The 20,892-nt window shown below is 32.7% G+C and overlaps 2 protein-coding genes across 5 annotated transcripts in view; both read right to left on the bottom strand.

Moving 5' to 3' along the window:
- The window catches only part of LOC133197381 (uncharacterized), a 127,240-nt gene extending 121,094 nt beyond the window's left edge, over positions 1 to 6,146 (bottom strand). Inside the window, exon 1 of the mRNA XM_061333385.1 lies at positions 6,137 to 6,146. The gene's annotated coding sequence lies outside the window, so the exon portion shown is untranslated. The remainder of the gene's footprint in view (positions 1 to 6,136) is intronic.
- The window catches only part of LOC133197378 (probable phosphorylase b kinase regulatory subunit alpha), a 52,830-nt gene continuing 36,448 nt past the window's right edge, over positions 4,511 to 20,892 (bottom strand). For all 4 annotated transcript variants that reach the window (XM_061333377.1, XM_061333379.1, XM_061333380.1 and 1 more), the window contains 11 exons: positions 19,057 to 19,132; positions 18,346 to 18,423; positions 17,936 to 18,012; positions 17,569 to 17,647; positions 16,723 to 16,852; positions 16,284 to 16,382; positions 12,801 to 12,904; positions 11,141 to 11,302; positions 8,715 to 8,768; positions 8,414 to 8,620; positions 4,511 to 6,764 (listed from right to left, as the gene is read on the bottom strand). In XM_061333377.1, coding sequence (XP_061189361.1) covers positions 6,588 to 6,764; positions 8,414 to 8,620; positions 8,715 to 8,768; positions 11,141 to 11,302; positions 12,801 to 12,904; positions 16,284 to 16,382; positions 16,723 to 16,852; positions 17,569 to 17,647; positions 17,936 to 18,012; positions 18,346 to 18,423; positions 19,057 to 19,132 — 1,243 coding nt within the window. In that variant the 3' untranslated portion in view covers positions 4,511 to 6,587. The remainder of the gene's footprint in view (positions 6,765 to 8,413; positions 8,621 to 8,714; positions 8,769 to 11,140; positions 11,303 to 12,800; positions 12,905 to 16,283; positions 16,383 to 16,722; positions 16,853 to 17,568; positions 17,648 to 17,935; positions 18,013 to 18,345; positions 18,424 to 19,056; positions 19,133 to 20,892) is intronic.

The raw sequence follows: 20,892 nt of genomic DNA, 5'->3' as shown, positions 1-20,892 counted from the left end.
AATCTTCTTCTCAAGAACCATAGGGCCAGGAAAGATGAAACTCATGTGGAAGCATCCTCAAGTAGTGTACATTCAAGTTTGTTCAAACCATGACCCCCGGGGGTAGGGCGGGGCTGCAATGGAGGATCAAAGTTTTACATAGAAATATATAGGAAAAATCTTTAAAAATCTTCTTCTCAAGAACAGCAAAGTCATGATGAGTCATATTTATATGGGAGCATCCTCCGGTAGTGTAGATTCAAGTTTGTTCAAACCATGACCCTGGGGGGAAGGGTGGGGCCACAATGGAGGATCAAAGTTTTACATAGAAATATATAGGGAAAATCTTTAAAAATCTTCTTCTCAAGAACAGCAAATTCATGATGAGTCATATTTATATGGGAGCATCCTCAGGTAGTGTAGATTCAAGTTTGTTCAAACCATGACCCCCGGGGGTAGGGCGGGGCCACAATTGAGGATCAAAGTTTTACATAGAAATATATAGGAAAAATTTTTAAAAATCTTCTTCTCAACAACAGCAAAGTCATGATGAGTAATATTTATATGGAAGCATCCTCAGGTAGTGTAGATTCCATTTTGTTAAAATCATGACCCCCGGGGGTAGGGCGGGGCCACTTTGGAGGATCAAAGTTTTACATAGAAATATATAGGAAAAATCTTTAAAAATCTTCTTCTCAAGAACAGCAAAGCCATGATGGGTCATATTTATATGGAAGCATCCTCAGGTAGTGTAGATTCAAGTTTGTACAAACCATGACCCCCGGGGGTAGGGCGTGACCACAATGGAGGATCAAAGTTTTACATAGAAATATATAGGAAAAATCTTTAAAAATCTTCTTCTCAAGAACAACAAAGTCATGATGAGTCATATTTATATGGAAATGTCCTCAGGTAGTGTAGATTCAAGTTTGTTCAAATCATGACCCCCAGAGGTAGGGCGGGGCCACAATGGAGGATCAAAGTTTTATATAGAAATAATATATAGGAAAAATCTTTAAAAATCTTCTTCTCAACAACAGCAAAGTCATGATGAGTAATATTTATATGGAAGCATCTTCCGGTAGTGTAGATTCAAGTTTGTTAAAATCATGACCCTTGGGGGTAGGGCGGGGCCACTTTGGAGGATCAAAGTTTTACATAGAAATATATAGGAAAAATCTTTAAAAATCTTCTTCTCAAGAACAGCAAAGCCATGATGGGTCATATTTATATGGAAGCATCCTCAAGTAGTGTAGATTCAAGTTTGTACAAACCATGACCCCCGGGGGTAGGGCGTGACCACAATGGAGGATCAAAGTTTTACATAGAAATATATAGGAAAAATCTTTAAAAATCTTCTTCTCAAGAACAACAAAGTCATGATGAGTCATATTTATATGGAAATGTCCTCAGGTAGTGTAGATTCAAGTTTGTTCAAATCATGACCCCCAGAGGTAGGGCGGGGCCACAATGGAGGATCAAAGTTTTATATAGAAATAATATATAGGAAAATTTTTTAAAAATCTTCTTCTCAACAACAGCAAAGTCATGATGAGTAATATTTATATGGAAGCATCTTCCGGTAGTGTAGATTCAAGTTTGTTAAAATCATGACCCCCGGGGGTAGGGCGGGGCCACTTTGGAGGATCAAAGTTTTACATAGAAATATATAGGAAAAATCTTTAAAAATCTTCTTCTCAAGAACAGCAAAGCCATGATGGGTCATATTTATATGGAAGCATCCTCAGGTAGTGTAGATTCAAGTTTGTACAAACCATGACCCCCGGGGGTAGGGCGTGACCACAATGAAGGATCAAAGTTTTACATAGAAATATATAGGAAAAATCTTTAAAAATCTTCTTCTCAAGAACAACAAAGTCATCTTCTCAAGTATAATAAAGCCATTTGTTATATTGACATGGAAGCATCATCAGGTAGTTTAAAATTCAAGCCCCCCCACCCCCCCCCCCACCCCACCCCACCCCCCCCCCCCACCCCCAGGTAATCTTTTCAATACTGAACTGATTTGTGCTTTTGCCTAGCCAATGTGCTCAGGTGAGCGATGTGGCCCATGGGCCTCTTGTTTACCAGGGTGGGAATTTAGTGAATCATGTTATTGAAAATGCATTGATTATATGGAGCAGTCAGCTATCTACCAATATTTTAAAATCCATGTCCCCTGGATTTAGAATTCAGGCCCAAGGTGAGCTTGCTTAGTCATATTGAAAATTTATTTTATAGTCATCCTTTGAAAATTTGGTTTATTTTTTATATTTAACAATTGAGCAAACCTTATTCATGGGTTCGGTAAGCTATTTACTCTTAACTTTTTTAAGTGTGTGTCTCTGTAGCTCAGGTCTTGGATTGGGCTAAGTTGATTGCATACTTAAATTGTGCTTTGTCTTTAAAATTCTTTTCTAATTCTTACTGTCCAGAAACACATTTCAGAAATATTGTGGTCATAGAGTCATGTACCTTAAAATTCATATCGTGTCCATAGTCAGAGTTCCAGGTTGGGCTGGTTTGATCTTATTCAGAAAAAGTGATACTCAGGTGAACCACAAGGCCTATTGGACTGTTTTCATTATCTTGAGATACATCTATTTCTTTTGTATACTTCTCGAACCATAAGACTTGCGTGACCAAGATTAGAAAATGGACAAGAATTAAGAAACATTAGTCAAATTAAAATGAATCAAGAATTAGGAAAATTAATTTGATTCCTGTTGAGGCTCAATTATAGCCAAAAGAGACTATACAATTTGAAAACTGGATCATATGGAAAAAAGAAATACTGTACGTGTACATAAATTGGCGTTTTCAAAATTTAGCGCAATCTCTGGGTATGGAATTTTTGGCGAAATCATGAATTAGCGCTATACATGTCCGTGCCGTATATTGTATTTATAAATGATTTCTTAGCGGTATTCATAAATTAGCACATTGTTGTCTGCGCCAAAGCCGCTAAAATATAAAGCCAGCTTTTTTAAGTACACATACAGTAACCTGAAGAAGTGATTAAAATGAAGTCAAAACCTTTTCTGGTGTAAAGTTTCAAAAGATTGAATGAACATTGAGTACAGTGTTTCCACTATTTCCAAATAAAATAAAATGTTAGCTTCTGGATGATAGCAAACCCTCATGATGTTCACTGTGCATTTATTGATCACTAAAATCAATGCAGAATATACTTGGTATGTCTCATTCTCCTGCTCTAGCTTGCTTTCCTTTCCCATGCGAATCCCCCTGGCACTGATTATTTTATAGATGCACCTCTACTATTCTACTATGAATAGAAACCAGTTTTGATTGAATATTTTAGACCCCCCCCCCCCCCAAGAAGTTTAATGGTGTATAAGAATCACCTTGTTCATACCTCTGTCCATCTGTGCAATTATGTCGGGGCTATAACTTAAGGTATGGAAAAGCATTAGAAGCTCATACTTGATATAAAAATTGTTTATGACCTAAGGGTGTGTCATGACCTTGACTCAAGATAATTCTACCAACTTAAAGGCCACTGGCAGAAAAATTATAAAACTACATCATTTTGGAAACATTAGATATTCATACCTCATACAAAGATTGCTTATGACCTAAATATGTAACACATCCTTGACCCAAGGTTATTTGTTCAAGTTTAGAAAATGTTTAATTCCTGTCTTGACTATCTTGTAATGGAGAACACTTGAGAATAATTCTCATATAACCTAAGGGTATGTATTGACCTTGACCCAAGGTCATTCCAGGAAGTTCAAGGCCTTGCAAATTAAATATAAAATTTGTGTTCAGTTCATTACTCTCCAATGGATAAGTTTTGGAAGTTGAAACATCAAAGATTACTCATAAGCTGAAGGCATGTCATACTTTGAGCCAAAGTCAAGTTTATAAGGTCACTGGCAGAAAAAGTTTAAAATTCATGCCATGTCCACAATTTTCTAATGGATAAACAATGTATGTTCATCTTTTATATAAAGATTTGTTATGACCAGAGAATATATAATTTTTTGGTTAACCAATGCCATTTTGGCAAGTTCAAGGTCACATTATGAGTACAGTGCATGTTCACAATGTATTATAACCTGACAATGTTTAGGAATGGTTTGGGATTTTTCAACATTTTCATTCACATAGCAGTAAATAAATTTGGTATTTTTAAATCAGAAGATTACTTGGAAAGCTTTTTTCTTTATTTTGTTTTATAAAGGTTCTAAAATAATCAATGAAGTATTAGGGAATAGAAACCACTGATGCCTACTTCCTTTGAGAGAATACATGTAATTATTTTATCTTGGTCCAATATACTTTATCTTGGTCTAATATACTTTATCTTGGTCTAATATACTTTATCTATAATGTGAAGAATACTATAATCTATTAGAAATGTGTTATTTTCTGTACTGTCTTTCATCTAAGGATAGATCACTCTACCTGCTAAAACTAGAAAAGAATTGGATCTCTCCTGTGTGCAGTGTTTAGAGCCCCCTTGAATGTACTGTAGCCCTGGGGTCACGAAAGAACAACTGACTAATTTCCTTTTGCAAACTGACAAAAATTCTGTCAATTCAATTTATATAAAAATCAAATACACATGTATCAGATTTAAATCAAATAACAATCCTCTAACAAAGCAAATGATCACAAATGTGGTTTTGAATTGCTGTAAATAAAGCAACATAAAAGCTTTCACTTTTATAATGGTTTTGACATAAATTGCACATGAACTACATGAAGTAAAGAACAAAGCTCCATGGACCACAATGCTCACCAGAGGAAAGTTGGCCCTGCTGTTTTTCATCCAAACTTTTTTCCACTCTTCATTCATATTCTGGCCCCACCCTAGCCCAAAGGGGTCATGATTAGTGAACTTCAATCTGCACATCATGGGGATGCTTCCATATTTTGAATATGACCAGAATGGTCTTGTTCTGGAGTACATTTTTTTTAAAGTCAATAGTGGTCTTTTTTTAAGTGATGTTGATTTAAGATACATAATTTCATTGCAAAACCTCAGAAAACTAAAGTTATCATCTGGAAATCATTTTTTGCAATGTATGAAATTCTGACCTTGATCTTTTGACCTCAAAATCAATAGGAAGTCTAAGGGAAGTTGAGATTGGGCTATGATTTGAAAAAAAAACTTGCAAGTATTCACATAAGATTTGACTTTTCTGGCCCTTTGAACAAACCAAAATCATCTTCATACAAGGATGCTTTGTGGCAAATTTGGTTGAAATTGGTCAAAAAAAAGAGAAGAAAATGTCAAAAGGTTATAACAATGCAAGCAATGACAACAACTACAGACAAATTTTGATCAGAAAAGCTCACTTGAGCCTTTGGCTCAATGAGCTAAAAAGGTTTCTTCTGAAATTTCATAAAGAAGAAGGTACAATTTTGGCTTTATTATGCCCTAAAAATTTGATGTTTTCAAAAAGTTTTGAAATTTGATAAATATAAATCAGGAAAGAATTTGGCATAAAGGAGGACCATTCTGGAAATATGATGTCATTACATGTACATGTATTTTGTTACATTTCTAAATTTTAAACAGAGAAAGGCTCAAAATGACTCATTTAAGGGGTTATTATCCTTAAGAAAATAGTGTCCGCAGACATCGCCCACTGCAATTTTCAGGTATGTTGTATAAAAGTCTTTGAGGAATCACATTTCTTAAAATCTTTGTGAGCAATGCATGTGGTCCATATTGTATTTAAGAAAATTCCACTGAAAACAGAGGTCTTCCGCAATTTTTTAAAGAAAATATGGGAAAATGCACAAGTTAATGATGTTACAATTGGCATTTAGGAGGTCATATAAAAAAAGTTTTGTAAGATCTTACTGCATGGAGTTTGAACAATTCAGAAAGTATGAGTTTTAATTTCTCAGAATAATTAAAATACAGGGCCAGTTTTGTATTGAAACTATACCTTCTTCTTTAAAAGTATTTTCATAATATGAAAAAAATTACAGCATTATATGTAACAGCATAGTTTGTCTAGAATTGTTTCAAATGTTTTCACTTTTTTGCTTTATTGAAAGGTTCTTTCATGCATAGAAGAATGCAATACATATGTATTGTTCTTAATGTTGGACATTTAAATTTTCATTTTAACAAGAATGATTTATTTCATCTAGAATCTTATCACAATAAATATACTACATGTACACTGTACACATTTTCTGATTTCTACGAAGAAATATCATTCTTTTCATAATGTTGTCATGACTTGTCTTCCCAACAACAATAAAATAATAAAACATTTTTTCAAGAAGTCAAGCCAAATATTGCAATTACTGTTTCAAATTTTATGTCAAACTTTTTTTTTGTAAATAACACACTAATTATAAGGTTAAAAAGCAGAGCAAAATTGCTTTTTAAAGCTAAAAAAAATTATTTGTGGCAATGAAGTTGTACATTTATGTATTAAAAAGCTTGGACAAAACATTTGTGTCATAACACAGTCTGGTTTAGACACTGGGGAAGTGGATTTCATGCAGTTCTTTCCAAATTTTCGGATTCAAAATGTACATGAAAACCCTGGAAGAGAACACTATAAGCAATCCTGAAAAATTCCATGGACTCATGAACAAGTATCTGATTCAACAGATTATGAAAGACTACAATCCAGGTTTGCATCCATATCTGTAGGGAGTGGTAGAATAGATGCCAAAGCCCTGCACAAATAAGACATTGTCCCATACCGACCACTAGGGGCAGTGTCGTAGAAATGGAGGCAGATTCCAGCTGCTCCTTTTGAAAGTTCTACCACATCATCAGGTATTTTCTACAAAAGTTCAAAAAATGTACAATAATAATTTCAAAGAAACATAGCAATTCAGGAATCTAGAATTATTTAAAAATCAGTGAATTTCAAAGGTGCTCCTCAAACTTGGTTAGGTAGTGAATAGAGAAACATATTTAAGTTGTGGTTCTTACTATAGAAGCTTTTATACTAGACACAAGTCTTAAAAATGTTACAGTAGGTCTTTTTAAAATAAACCGTTTAAGCTTATATGAAAGTTTTGTTAACAGTTAAAAGAAGAAATAAATTATTTGTTTGATTGGTTGGTTTTTGTTGTTTTTTTAAAGAAGAAAGTAACAGTACTTCAAAAAAAAAAAAATCTAAAAAGCACTAATATTTATACAAATACCCATGCCAAAAAGGAAAAAAATTACCAGGTATTATATATAAGCGGCTAGCCTTTTATGAAAAATTGACAAGAAATAGACAACAAATGCAGTCTTCAATCTTTCAAGACAATTTTTCAAAATATGACATTAATGCCTAAAAAATAAAGTTTTAATTCAGAAAATAGCTGATCTATAAAATTAACATTTTTACATGTTATAAAGGATAATGACTCATTTTTGAATATTTAAATGACTTTAAAAATCTGTGACTGGTCAATGTCTTAATAATGACTGCATGATAACTGCTTCAATAGAACACCATGCTTTTCTTGCACAAATATAACCATTTACATGAATCAAAATGTGACCTAAAAAGCAATGTTAAGATTGTATCAACGCATCAGTCTACAATGAAACCATTCATCTCCTAAATTCAACATGGTGAAATGTGTTTTTTTTATGGCTTTTTATTTTTTATTTGCATTGAATGGTTTCAACTGTTATTCCTGCATTAACAAACAAAGACATTTTATTGTTTATATTTATGTCAGTTTAAATAATTGTATAAAATAAGCTTGCATGATCTGCATGTCATGGTAAACTCCACTTCTTTAGAAATATTTCACACAGGTGGTTTTACAAAAAAACAACAACAAATAAATGTATATACAGTCAAACCTCATTATCTCGAACTCTAAGGGACTGAGATAATACTTTGAGATAACCGAGGATTTGAGATATCCAGGATAAAATACTTAAAGAATAAGCAGTAGGGATTTCAAAATGACTTCGACATATCCATGGTATTCGAGATATCCATGTTTTGAGATACCGAGGTTCAACTGTACATGCTTGCCTACTGTAAAATACACCAGGTATAAATGGTTGACAACTTATTTGCAGCTTAATGACATTGCTACACTAACTTGTTCTTTAATATAGATGCCATTAGCCACATGGACGATCTTATCCACCTGAATCAGCTGATTAAAGTAGAGTTTGATTACATTGCTACACTAACCTGTTCTTTAATATAGATGCCATTAGCCACATAGACGATCTTATCCACCTGAATCAGCTGATTAGAGTTTGATTACATTGCTACACTAACCTGTTCTTTAATATAGATGCCATTAGCCACATGGACGATCTTATCCACCTGAATCAGCTGATTAGAGTAGAGTTTGATTACATTGCTACACTAACCTGTTCTTTAATATAGATGCCATTAGCCACATGGACGATCTTATCCACCTGAATCAGCTGACTAAAGTAGAGTTTTTATTACATTGCTACACTAACCTGTTCTTTAATATAGATGCCATTAGCCACATGGACGATCTTATCCACCTGAATCAGCTGATTAAAGTAGAGTTTACTATTCTCGTTCTCCGTCATCATAGTTAGGATCATTAGGGCCTCCACCATTAGCTGTCTATACTCAGGCTGGGGGATCTTATTTAGAACCATCTCCACATGTAAAGCAAACTTAAACTCTCCTGGGGTCATCTAAAAGGTTTATACAAAACTTACATATCAGCAGGTAAGAACAAGCTTAGCATTTCTTTTCTTTATTACAAAAAAAAAAAATTCAGAAACCAACCTCTCTAGTAAGACTGTGTGGTATATGATGTCCTTCAATGACAAGTCCATGGCACTAAGAATAGAAAAGGCAATGAATTTTACTCTCATTGGTTATTCAATTCAGGTGTAACCAAATTGTGAATCACAGTGTTCTACTGGTAACAAAGACACTTGATGTTATATATTTTTTCTTACCACAAAAAAATTTGTTTTATTAGGTAGGGGTTCTATTTATTTGCTAGTAGAAAAAAATATATATAGTCAAACCTTGTTATCGAGAACTTGATGGGACTGAGAAAAAACTTCAACATATCTGAGGATTCGATATATCAAGGGGTAAAGTGGTTTGGAATTCCAGATTTATTTACTTCAACATACAGACTTGTCGAAAACTGTCGGTCCAGTAAGCAAAGCTGGTAAAAATTTGTCTAGACTGATAACTTTCAAGAAAACATCAGTCTAAATGACAGTTTGAAACTAGAAATATGTCCATAGGACATGAATGCCCCGCCGAGGGTATATTAGTAACACAACATTTTAACACAAATTGAGAAAAGTGAGGTCAAGGTCAAAGGAAAGGTCAAGGTGAAAAAATATTGATGCAGTTGAATAGCTTACATCAGTATGTATCAGCATATGAAGTTTGACACTAATTTAAGAAAAGTGAGGTCAAGGTCAAAGGAAAGGTCAAGGTCAAAAATTGTTGATGCAGTTGAAAATGTTACATCAGTATGTATTAGCATATGAAGTTTGATAAAAATATTAGGAATGGTTTCTTTAAAACTGAGCTAAACAATAATTAAAGAAAAGTGAGGTCAAGGTCAAAGGAAAGGTCAAGGTAAAAAAATATTGATGCAGTTGAATAGCTTTCATCTGTCGGTATCAGCATATGAAGTTTGACACTAATTTAAGAAAAGTGAGGTCAAGGTCAAAGGAAAGGTCAAGGTCAAAAAATGTTGATGCAGTTGAATAGCTCTCATCAGTATGTATCAGCATATGAAGTTTGATAACACTATCTTGAATGGTATCTTTAAAAACTGAGCTAAACACTTATTTTAAAAAAGTGAGGTCAAGGTCAAAGGAAAGGTCAAGGTAAAAAATATTGATGCAGTTGAATAGCTCTCATCAGTATGTATCAGCATATGAAGTTTGACACTAATTTAAGAAGTGAGGTCAAGGTCAAAGGAAAGGTCAAGGTCAAAAAATGTTGCTGCAGTTGAATAGCTCTCGTTAGTATGTATCAGCATATGAAGTTTGATAACACTATCTTGAATGGTATCTTTAAAACTGAGCTAAACACTTATTTAAGAAAAGTGAGGTCAAGGTCAAAGGAAAGGTCAAGGTAAAAAATATTGCTGCAGTTGAATAGCTCTCATCAGTATGTATCAGCATATGAAGTTTGTTAAAAATATCTTGAATGGTTTCATTAAAACTGAGCTAAACACTAATTCAGAGGTTAAGGTCAAAAGAAAGGTCAAGGTAAAAAAATGTTGATGCAGTTGAATGGCTTACATCAGTATGTATCAACATATGAAGTTTGATTACACTATCTTGAATGGTATCTTTAAAACTGAGCTAAACACTAATTTAAGAAAAGTGAGGTCAAGGTCAAAAGAAAGGTCAAGGTCAAAAAATGTTGATGCAGTTGAATAGTTTACATCAGTATGTATCAACATATGAAGTTTGATTACACTATCTTGAATGGTATCTTTAAAACTGAGCTAAACACTAATTTAAGAAAAGTGAGGTCAAGGTCAAAAGACAGGTCAAGGTCAAAAAATGTTGATGCAGTTGCATAGCTCTCATCAATATCTATCAGCATCTGAAGTTTGATAAAAATATCTTGGATAGTTTCTTTGAAACTGAGCTTTGAACAGAGCTAAACGCAAAGTGTGACGGAAGGACAGACGGAAGGACAGAAGGACGGAAGGACGGAAGACGGACATGACAAACACTATATGCCCCGGCCATATTCATGGCGGGGCATAAAAATCGATTTTTAAAATTTTAAAAAGATCGGGATCGGGGCTGCACAGGCTACCCAAAAACAGAAGAGATGGCCACATGGTGACAAGGGGTGATTAAATTTGTTACAGCAAAGACATATATGTAATTTATGTCTTTGATTAAGGACTATCCTAAGAAAAGAAACTTGTGAGATTGAAGGCTGTTGAAAATTTTGTAGGGCATTTTGGTGCAGTTATTTATTTTCCTTTCTCAGCATCAAAATAAGGTAATCATGGTATATGTATCTGGTCGGACAAAACTTCGTCCAGTCCAACAGAATATTTGACTTTGTCAGACTAAATGTCCACTTGTGATTTTAAAATTTTGACAAGTCTGGACATATCAAAGGTTTTCTGAGATACCAAAGATCAACTGTCAAGTGCCTGTGTCTGGTAATTAATACAATACATTTAGGTACAAATTCCACCATTCATTTACCATTTTGAGAACTTTCCAAACCCTTGGATAGAATCCAACAGGAACTCTGTTCAGGGCACCATCTAGGCGGCGCCTACGGAGCCACTGGCCCTGTCTGTCAGACTCCACATCATCTTCCTTCTCAAGTGCATGGGGGTCAAGGCGAGGCATACTTTTCTGCATCTGTTTGAAATTTTTGTAAAAAAAATTATACTCATATATACATACATTAGTGTACATGAATATATTATGCAAAGTATGAGTGGGAATAAACTACAGGTGTTTTTTTTTTTTGAATACTCAAAGTCTTGAAAGCCAAAAAAAAAAAAATTCTTCATTCAAAATATCCTTCTTTATCTATTTCTTAAGAATGTAACATAGTTTTATTTGCTCTTTCTATCCAGGTATTTATTGGGTTTGTAGTGATTGATGACTTTAATTAATTATATTTGCCCATCAATAAAACATATCCTCCTAAAAACTTTTTCTTTGATTATTTTTCAAAGTTTGTACTCGGTATATAAGTGATCTTAATCAACAAATTCAAAACTACAGAGTAAATGATACAACACTAAGTCATGTTCAATAAACTATATCATTTATAACACAAAAGAAATGTGAAATTTGACTATACCTTTACATGGAAGACAAAGTTTTCTGAGTTATTTATATACTTCCTCCATAAGAGCTACAAGAATTTCAATCAATGCCTACCATTGTACCAGTCCATGCACAGATATCTACATTACCACAACCAAGAAATGGAATCCATAAATGATAATGTATTTAAGTGTGAGAAACCATAAAAAGAAACTCCACTGATACTACATGTAACACAAAAAACTACATGTAAAATACACATTGATGAAAGCTTGGACCTCTTGACTTAGTAAGTCAGGTTCATTGACTTCCCTGCAGTCAAAAATTTATCTATGACAAACAAACATGTGTGTATTTGGGACTTTATCATTGATGACAACTTAATACGTACAAAGCAATTTTGTTGGGGTGTTGTGAAAACAACAAAGCACAGGAATGTGATTATGGAAATAGGTCATGCATGACAATCACAGTAGGGTCATGTGACTCACCATTGACAAGTTTCTGTCATCCAGAATCAAACTCTGGCCTTGCCTTAAATTGGATTTTTTCTCTTCAGGGTGAAAAAATAAGTAAAAGACATTAATAAGTGGTTATTTCACTAAAGCAAGCAAAGCTTAGTGAATCCTTCATTTCCACACATGAAGGTGCAAACTAAATGAGAAAACATTCCAACTGGAGCAGAACACATATGTACTACATGCAAAGCAAACTTAGGGAATTGTGAACAAGGAATAATCAAAACATGCTTCAGACAAAAGACGTAGATTCATCAAAATGAAACGCAAGACTGCACACTAGGAAATATTTCTCCTACTATGAACTACACATATTCCTTGTTAGTGCATACATGTATCAGTTTTGTGCAGAATTCTTGATTAAACAGAATAAACAAAGATCATACAAGGATTAAAAAAAATTTCCATCTCAACAATAACCACAACTCCACAGTTCCAATCTTCTGAACAAGTATACCACCCTTGTGATCTTGACATCAGTGAGCCATGGTTGTTAAGTCATCATCATAAATTAAACATGTATGTCTTCCTGAACATAAAAATAAACATGAAATGGTATGAACCTTTAAATGTGGTTTTCGACTTAGTTTGGCAAATTCTGTGGCTTCATCTCCAACATTCTTCGTTGTAACTGATAACCTGCACTCATCTTCTACATTAGTATGCTCTAAATCAAAATATAATTGTAGCTGTTTAAGTTGTAGCGGCTAATAAAATTGTCTATATCCATTCAAGTAAGAAAATAAAGTTTACATAATTGTATAGATGTGTAGAGTAAAATTATAAATTACAAAAATCATCAGATCTTCAAGCTGTTTCAAAATGAAATTGGTAAAGCTGCTTCTGCAATCTAATTTCCACTCACTTTTCATTAGATGGTAGCAATAAAGGTATAAAATACTTTTTCATTTCCTTTTCTAGAGAACACTGGATATATTTCAATGTTTCATTTCAATATAACAATATGTAACATTGACATAACACATTTTTCTATAAAGGTGCATGTGTTTGCAATAAGGGATAGGAGGAGAAAAATAAACACAATTCAACAGTTAAATTCTACTGGCACTTCCTCAAAAATTACAAAGCTGTGACACAAATACATGTGTATTATCATTGTAATAGAAAATGATTTTAGATCAAAACACTTGAGCTCATTTACATGTTAATGTAAATAATAATATTTACTTATGATGAACAAAACTTACAGAAAGCAGATTGTTATATATATCTTTAATATATGTTTTCAATATAAATAAAATCTTTTACTGGGTGATCCAATAGGATAATATCTTGCCAAATCCTCATATAAAACTCTTGCCTTTGCTATAGCCAAATGGCCTCTGGCAAACAGTTAAGTTCTTGGATTAGACAAAATGCCTGTTGCCCTTGAACCCAGTACTTAAACATTGCTTTAAATGTGATTTATGAAATTTTGTTATGTGTTACCCTTCTCCATAAATGTTAGTATATATAAGTTAGGCCTTTCAAAGATTTTATTTATGTTTAGCATCCACATGTGCCTTGGTTTCTGACACACACAAAATCAAGGAATACATACAAAATTAGGGGTTCAAAAGTGGATTTTTTTATTGAAACCTTTAGGGTACTGTCATTCCTTTCAATATTTTCAAGAATCAGGCAAATAGGTCTATACTTAGCAATTACTATTATGATTTTGCAAAGGAATACATTTTTTAATGAGAGAAATAGAATTATGAAATCAAATTATTTGAATAATGTTGTTTTATTGCTATAAAGTGTGTTTTTATTTTTTGGCTTGTGTGCTTTTTCATGAATTTCTAGGTAGATTCTAGAATGATAGGTGAGTGCTAAATGGAAAAAAAATCTTAGAATGGCCTTACAAACATTTTAGCAATGTGGAGAAAGTACTACATATATAGCTATTGGCTAGACAGTTAATTCTAAATTAAGCATCAAAGACCCTGTGGATGAGCCTAAATGGAGAAATGTTTTTTCAAACTATAAACCTCTAAAACTACAAATTATACAAAATTAAACACACTTCATGTATGCCTGAGCTATATTGGCACAGCATTAGATTATCAAGTCAGAAAATATACATCACTTTTTTTTGCATTAAAAGTTTTTTAGCCAGGTAAGAAAATGAATTTTCTATTACTCAAAAATCTGCTTGCTGGAGTTACTGTGCTGTTCCAAAGCTAAAACAAAGCCACTTTGACATTAAATTAAACAAAAACTAAGGATTTACCAAATGGAACATGCCTTTGATCAACCTCCACTGTGTGGTAGAAACAGAACATAATCAAGGGAATACATTGTGTAGGTTATATCAGTATATCATTAGTAACTAATTCTACATTTATGACTAACAGTAGAGTTGTGTGTGTGCTAAATTCTGATAGATGTTCTATATACATGTGATAGAATTTGTTATGTTTAAGATTTATGGAAATGAAATTATGCAAAACTCCAGTTCAATGAACAACTAATCAAGTCTTCATCTCAGAAAACTGGTCCTAAATAAGAAGTTAAACTAAACAAGTATATTACACCAGTTTTCATTTTGTTTTTGTATATCTACTTATTAAATTTAAAAATGTATGATGTATTTTCTTTAAAGAACTTATCTATCTTTTCTTCATTAAATGTGAAAAGTATCATTAAGACTCTGATAAGTCATTTCTGATTATCTAAAACATGAAAACATGATAAAAAATTCGCATCGTTTGATTTGCCTCTCTGTTTTTCAAAAATATAGTGTGATTGTTTCAAATAAGTTGATTTATTTTTTAGTAGTATTTGATATGATGTTTATTTTGCTATATGAGAGGTAGAAAAGAATGGGGGGGTCTCAGATGTAAATGGGGACACACAAACTCACCGGGACTTTCCCCCCCAAAGGGATGAACACAAGAGTGAACACAATCTACAGCAGAATATTAAGCAGCATATCAAGCAATATACACCGTGCAGTGGGCAATGAATAATATACATGGAATTAATATCAATATTGCACTGTAAAAATCTGTTTTTTTAGAGTAATTTAGCATTTATATTACTGTAGATCACCAAATTTTCGCGACACCTTAGGTCAGTATTAGGTATTTATAAGCGAGAAAAATTTTTCGCGATTTCTTGATATTGTTATATATATATATATATATATATATATATATATATATATATATATATATATATATATATATATATATATATTTAACCTATACTAACAAAAATATACACGTGAATAAAATTTTTGTGAGCAGACCGTCTCACGTAATTATGCGAAAATAAAGTTCTCACAAATAAAAAGTGATTTACAGTATATGTTTTTGCCTGATTTTAGTACAGCTGTGTATCTTATTCAAACATGTATATTTGAAAATACATGTGTAGTTTATTATTAGTAAAAGTAGTCATATAAAATTTGCAGCAGAAGTTTTCAGTTACTGGTATGCTAAATACATTTGCAATACTATGTACATTTATGCATGTACATATATTAAATTTTGGATGATTTTATTTACCCCGTAACTTCTTTTTTGATGGTCCTTAAAAATTGTATAAATTAATATCTATGACTTAAAGAACAAAAGAATATATTTACATGTAACTTGTAGCAATTTAAGGTACATTGTACATGATTATTAAAAAAAAATAATCCACCATAATGCAGAACTCAGATACAAGTCAATTAAATGCCACTGCAAAAACATAAAATGAAAGCCAAAATTATACTTTTTTTTTAAACTGACTATAAATAAAGGGGCCTGCAAATCTTTAAAAAAAAAAAACTAAATGTTTACACTAGGTTTGAAATAATAACATACAGAGTTACATGTATGATCCTATTGTTAATGCTCAAGATTTTCAGCCACAAAAACAACAACATTAAAATAGAAGTTTAATGACGGCTAGATTACCAAGAATCAGTGAGAACTTTTGGACTGCAATATCATTAATAGCATAACATTAAATATATTTGAACACTACAAATACATGTACATTGCATATGAAATGATACAGTAATGGCCGTCCATATCTGAGTTGGTGTGACCTACCTGTATTGATGACAAACTCTTTTCCACTCAGGATGTGATGTAGAAGAGTTTTCATTTCATAAGGACTGAGATTCAGTAAGTGCTCGGACGCTTCATCACCTAATAAAGAAAAAAAAATCTACTTAATACTTGCATAAATTATCAACTTAAATGAAAATTTGGATTTTAAAAAACTGGTAATCACAATAAAAATGTTTACATTTTAAGAATAACAGCAATATCTATGCAATACCTATGTTATCAAGATTTTTATATTTATTAAATATATAACATAAAAACTTATTTTTCTTACTTTAATATTTTTAGTTTATTATTCTCCTTAGTACCTGCTATATACATTTATCTACAATCAGATACTTATTATCGAAGTTTGAAAGTCTTCTACTGTATCAGATTTGACCTTTACCCTAGACTTCACTCTTTCTATGTACATGTATACCTGTGCACTTGAGAGTTCTAGCAAGCTCTGATGCCATAACTTGAATGATGAGACCCACCCTAAGCCTCAACATTTCATTGAATAGTTTTGGTTCGGTGCGGATAAACATGGCAAGATAAATCAACAGCTCCTGGAAAATACAAAGTTTTTTTTTTTAATAAAGCAAAATCAACAAAGAATTTCAACAAATTTTGAAAGTACATGTATGCAGTCTGAAAATAAATTTATCCAGTATTCCTGCATTTTTAAAATCTCAATTATTGTTTCTTTTCTTATTCACAGAAGAGTTTTTTCCCATGAAGTTTATATCTAAATTGGTCTTCAATATTGCACTCACAAGTTTGTTTCATTTTGGTTATCTAATGAGACAACCAATCAGTCTATAAGAAATTTCCACTACCAGCATATCTGAGATCTATCACTTTGCAGACACATGATATAAATCTCATGTTAGAGGTGTAAAATATCAAATATGTCAGAGATTAAAATATCAGCTGTATATATTCAAAATTGAAGATATCAAGTGTTAAAAAGTTTAAGACACCAGCTTTGTTTAATTCTAAAAATATGAGCTTTGTTAAACACATTTATTTAGGGTATCATGTTTGTACGATATTTACAATATCAGCACTGTTGAAGATACTGTATCAGTTTTTACCTGTTATCAGCTTTGTTAAACATTTATTTAGGGTATTACATGTATGTATGTAAGAGATTTACCATATCAGCATTGTTGGAGATATAAATTTTTACCTGTGTTATCAGCATTGTTAAACACATTTATTTAGGGTATCATGTATGTGAGATATTTACAATATCAGCATTGTTGGAGATTTCAGATTTTACCTGTGTTAGGGATGCTGTACTTAGATCCTCCCCACAAGCATCAAAAATAATACTGGCCAGATCATCTGGTGGCAGAGGTCTAGAAAATAAGACCAGTTACAGCATCAAAACAAGTCTGGTAGAATGCATCTTAAAATACATCATTTAAGCAATTTTGATTCTGAGGATTTTGGTTATATATACATGTACCGGTACTTAAAAATGGAACTGTTCTAAAAAATTAAACTTTGGATGCTGAAAGACTATAGCATAAGTTCTCCCTTATTTTAGCTAAAAAGTATGATTTGTTTTGAATTTATCCTTGTTAAATGCAATTCTTTTTCTTATTGTATATTCAAAGAATGTTTCAGTCCAATTTTTTGTTTACCGCATAACGACCCTCTCTCTGTCTGGTGGAAGACCCACTGATAACTGCTTCTGTCGAACTAAAAGATCTGTTGCTGCCTACAAGTAAACACATAGTATGGACTTGCATAAAGCTCTCAGTGGTTGATTTTAAATTTTGTACTTATGACAACTATCTTTTATCAACAGAAGTTAACTTATATTTATAAACTACTTGGCATGGACTGGTATCAACAAAATCTACGAAACCTTAAAATGATTCCATATTACGTATGTAATGAACTTCATCAGTTTGGTGAAATGATTTAAATATCAATTAACCAAAGCAAGAATATTGTATTCTCAAATTTTTTTTTTTATTTTTGTTATGCAGGTCTAAGTAAAAAAGAAATTAAATCCTGCCTGATCAGGTCTTACTAGTTATGAACATACCAGAGCTAATTCTTCTACCCTCTTCCTGAGCATACCAGCTGTATGTCTCACCAGACCCCAGTGTTTCCAATGGCCAGCCTGCAATTTCAATAATACAAGTTTCATGAATTCACATAAGAAATAAAACACATTTAATTAAAATAGCCAACATGCAACATAAATAGTACAAGTCCACTGGTCCCATGATCATGAAATATCCTAAGTCAAAATCTTTACCAGTGGTCAAACAGTCCAAAATGCAAAGATTCATATTTGTTCAGATAAAGAAACTGCTGTTATCTGCAAAGTTAGAGTTTCAATTCACTTTTAATTAACATCTTGCAGATGATTGAAATTTAACTTTTAAGTCTCTTTTTGGTGATCCTGGGACCAGAATTCATACAGATACAGAAAAACATGATTAAAGTAAATCACCAGAGCTGACAGAAGTTGTCTTGTTATATCAATAATTCATTTTATCCAGTTAATTACTAAATATTTTCTACTACTGAGTGGAAAAATAGGCATGAATATCTAATATCTATGTTCACTATAAACATAATTATAAGCACATGAAAAAATATTACATGTAGTTCACTACTGGCATAAATTGGCAACATCTATGTTCACTATAAATTTGTTTGACCTACAAGGTATCTGTCTTACTGAATGACATCAAGATTCTCATTGGCACACTGAAATTCAAATTCCCCAATAATATTTCACACTAACCTTTTCATAAAGTTCCACCAGTAATTCCTTGATACAACATGGCTTATTGTCAATTTTGATCTCAAAATTAGGACCTCTGAAATTTAAATCACTCTGTAATTACTTTAGGAATATGGTGTCATAAAATTGAAACACTTAATGATATATGTACTGATGTTACATTTACAATATACAAAGCCACATACTGGGTATATATACAGTTGAACTTTTATATCTCAAACTTCCGATATCTCGAAAAACATGGATATGTCATAGTGACTTGAAAGTCCCAACCACTTTTATCTTATTGTATTTGAACCTCAATATCTCAAACCTTCGGAATTCTTGTAGTTTTTATTTGGTCCCATAGAGTTCTCGATAACAAGGATTGACTTATTACCGGTATTTCTAAGTACCGCTACATGTCTGTGATCATTACCTTAGTGTACCTACGAAGGCTTTTTGGAAATTATCAGACATTGTGTTTATATTCTTCTTTCTAACGAACCCCTTTTGGTGAATATTGGCATATACTTTTGACACACTAAGAATTAATAAACACAAAAAATATTTTACAAATATTTTATTTCTTCTTTTCAATGGTATGTTAATGTGTCAATGGTAGGGGTACCCAGCGCAGTCACGAAATCAGATATTGAAAATATGTAACACCTATGTTCAAACTCCCAGTGGACCCATAGCAAGAGTGAAAACTAGATATCATTGAGATGGTGGCCATCTCAAAGGGCCCCGCTTTCAGCAATGAACATGGAAATGTAAGGTAGCTGAAAAGGATTTATTTTGAAGAGGAACATTTGTGTACTATTAAGGGATGTGTTGTTTGAGTCTAAAGGGCTTCTATGTTATCCTCATTATAATAAAAAAAAGCACGAAAATCATGAGTGCTCAACACCTTCCATCAAAAAACGGCACAAAAATCATGAATGCTGCATATCCTCTATGAAAATTGTTGCATATCCTCTATCAGAAATATGGAAGGAAATTCACAAATGATCCGTACCCTAAGTCAATTGGTAAGGTTTGAGGCTGACTGGACTTAAGGGAAAGAAATTATGCACCGAACAAAGATTTTAAACAGAGAGGCTATTTTTGAAATTGACCCTTGACCTAGAAACTTCGTTCAAGGTCACTGCACATCCATTGACCAGTGGCACTCTGTGAGTGAAGTATGAGCCACATTGGACCAAGAGGAGAGAAGATATGCTCCAGACAAGGATTTTTCATATAATTCTGCTATGACCTTGACCTTAGACCTAGAAACATGGTTCAAGGTCACTGCACATCCTTTACCCAAAGACACTCTGTGGGTGAAGTATGAGCCAGATTGGGCCAAGGAGAGAGAAGATATGCTCCGGACAAGAGATCTCGGACAGACAGATGGACGGAAGGACAGACAGACAGACTGATCACTATAGGGCACCTGCAGAGCAGGGCCCTAATAATTCAATTTATGTAAATATTTTAAAAATTTTATTTTGACTTCATTTTGTGCAAGTTTAATAGAATTTAGATAATAATACGGAGATCATAAAAAAGTTAAGCGCGATACAGAAATCTGATTATGACAAAATGAATTTTGACGTCAAGGCAGCGAAGATACATTTCCGAATAGCCCTGGTAGATACAGGTATTGACTTTTAAAGTATCGGTTAATTTCAAAATCAAATTTTAAAATGGTCTGGAATACATCTGAATTATACTTCAAGCTTCCAATATATAGATAGTTTTCAGTAGGCCCAAATTATCAAGAGTTATTTCCCGTTGGCCGCCATATTGGAGGTCAACATGCTCATATTCCTTCATTATTCAACCAACTTTAACTTTTTATACTGGCCA

Source organism: Saccostrea echinata, unplaced genomic scaffold (genome assembly GCF_033153115.1).
Source record: "Saccostrea echinata isolate AGI-Se365-2 ecotype Australia unplaced genomic scaffold, CSIRO_AGI_Sech_v1 ptg000030l, whole genome shotgun sequence".
In the NCBI taxonomy this organism is placed as follows: domain Eukaryota; kingdom Metazoa; phylum Mollusca; class Bivalvia; order Ostreida; family Ostreidae; genus Saccostrea; species Saccostrea echinata.
Note: the sequence above shows the minus strand (reverse complement) of the source record. Positions and strands in the feature narration are given on the sequence as shown.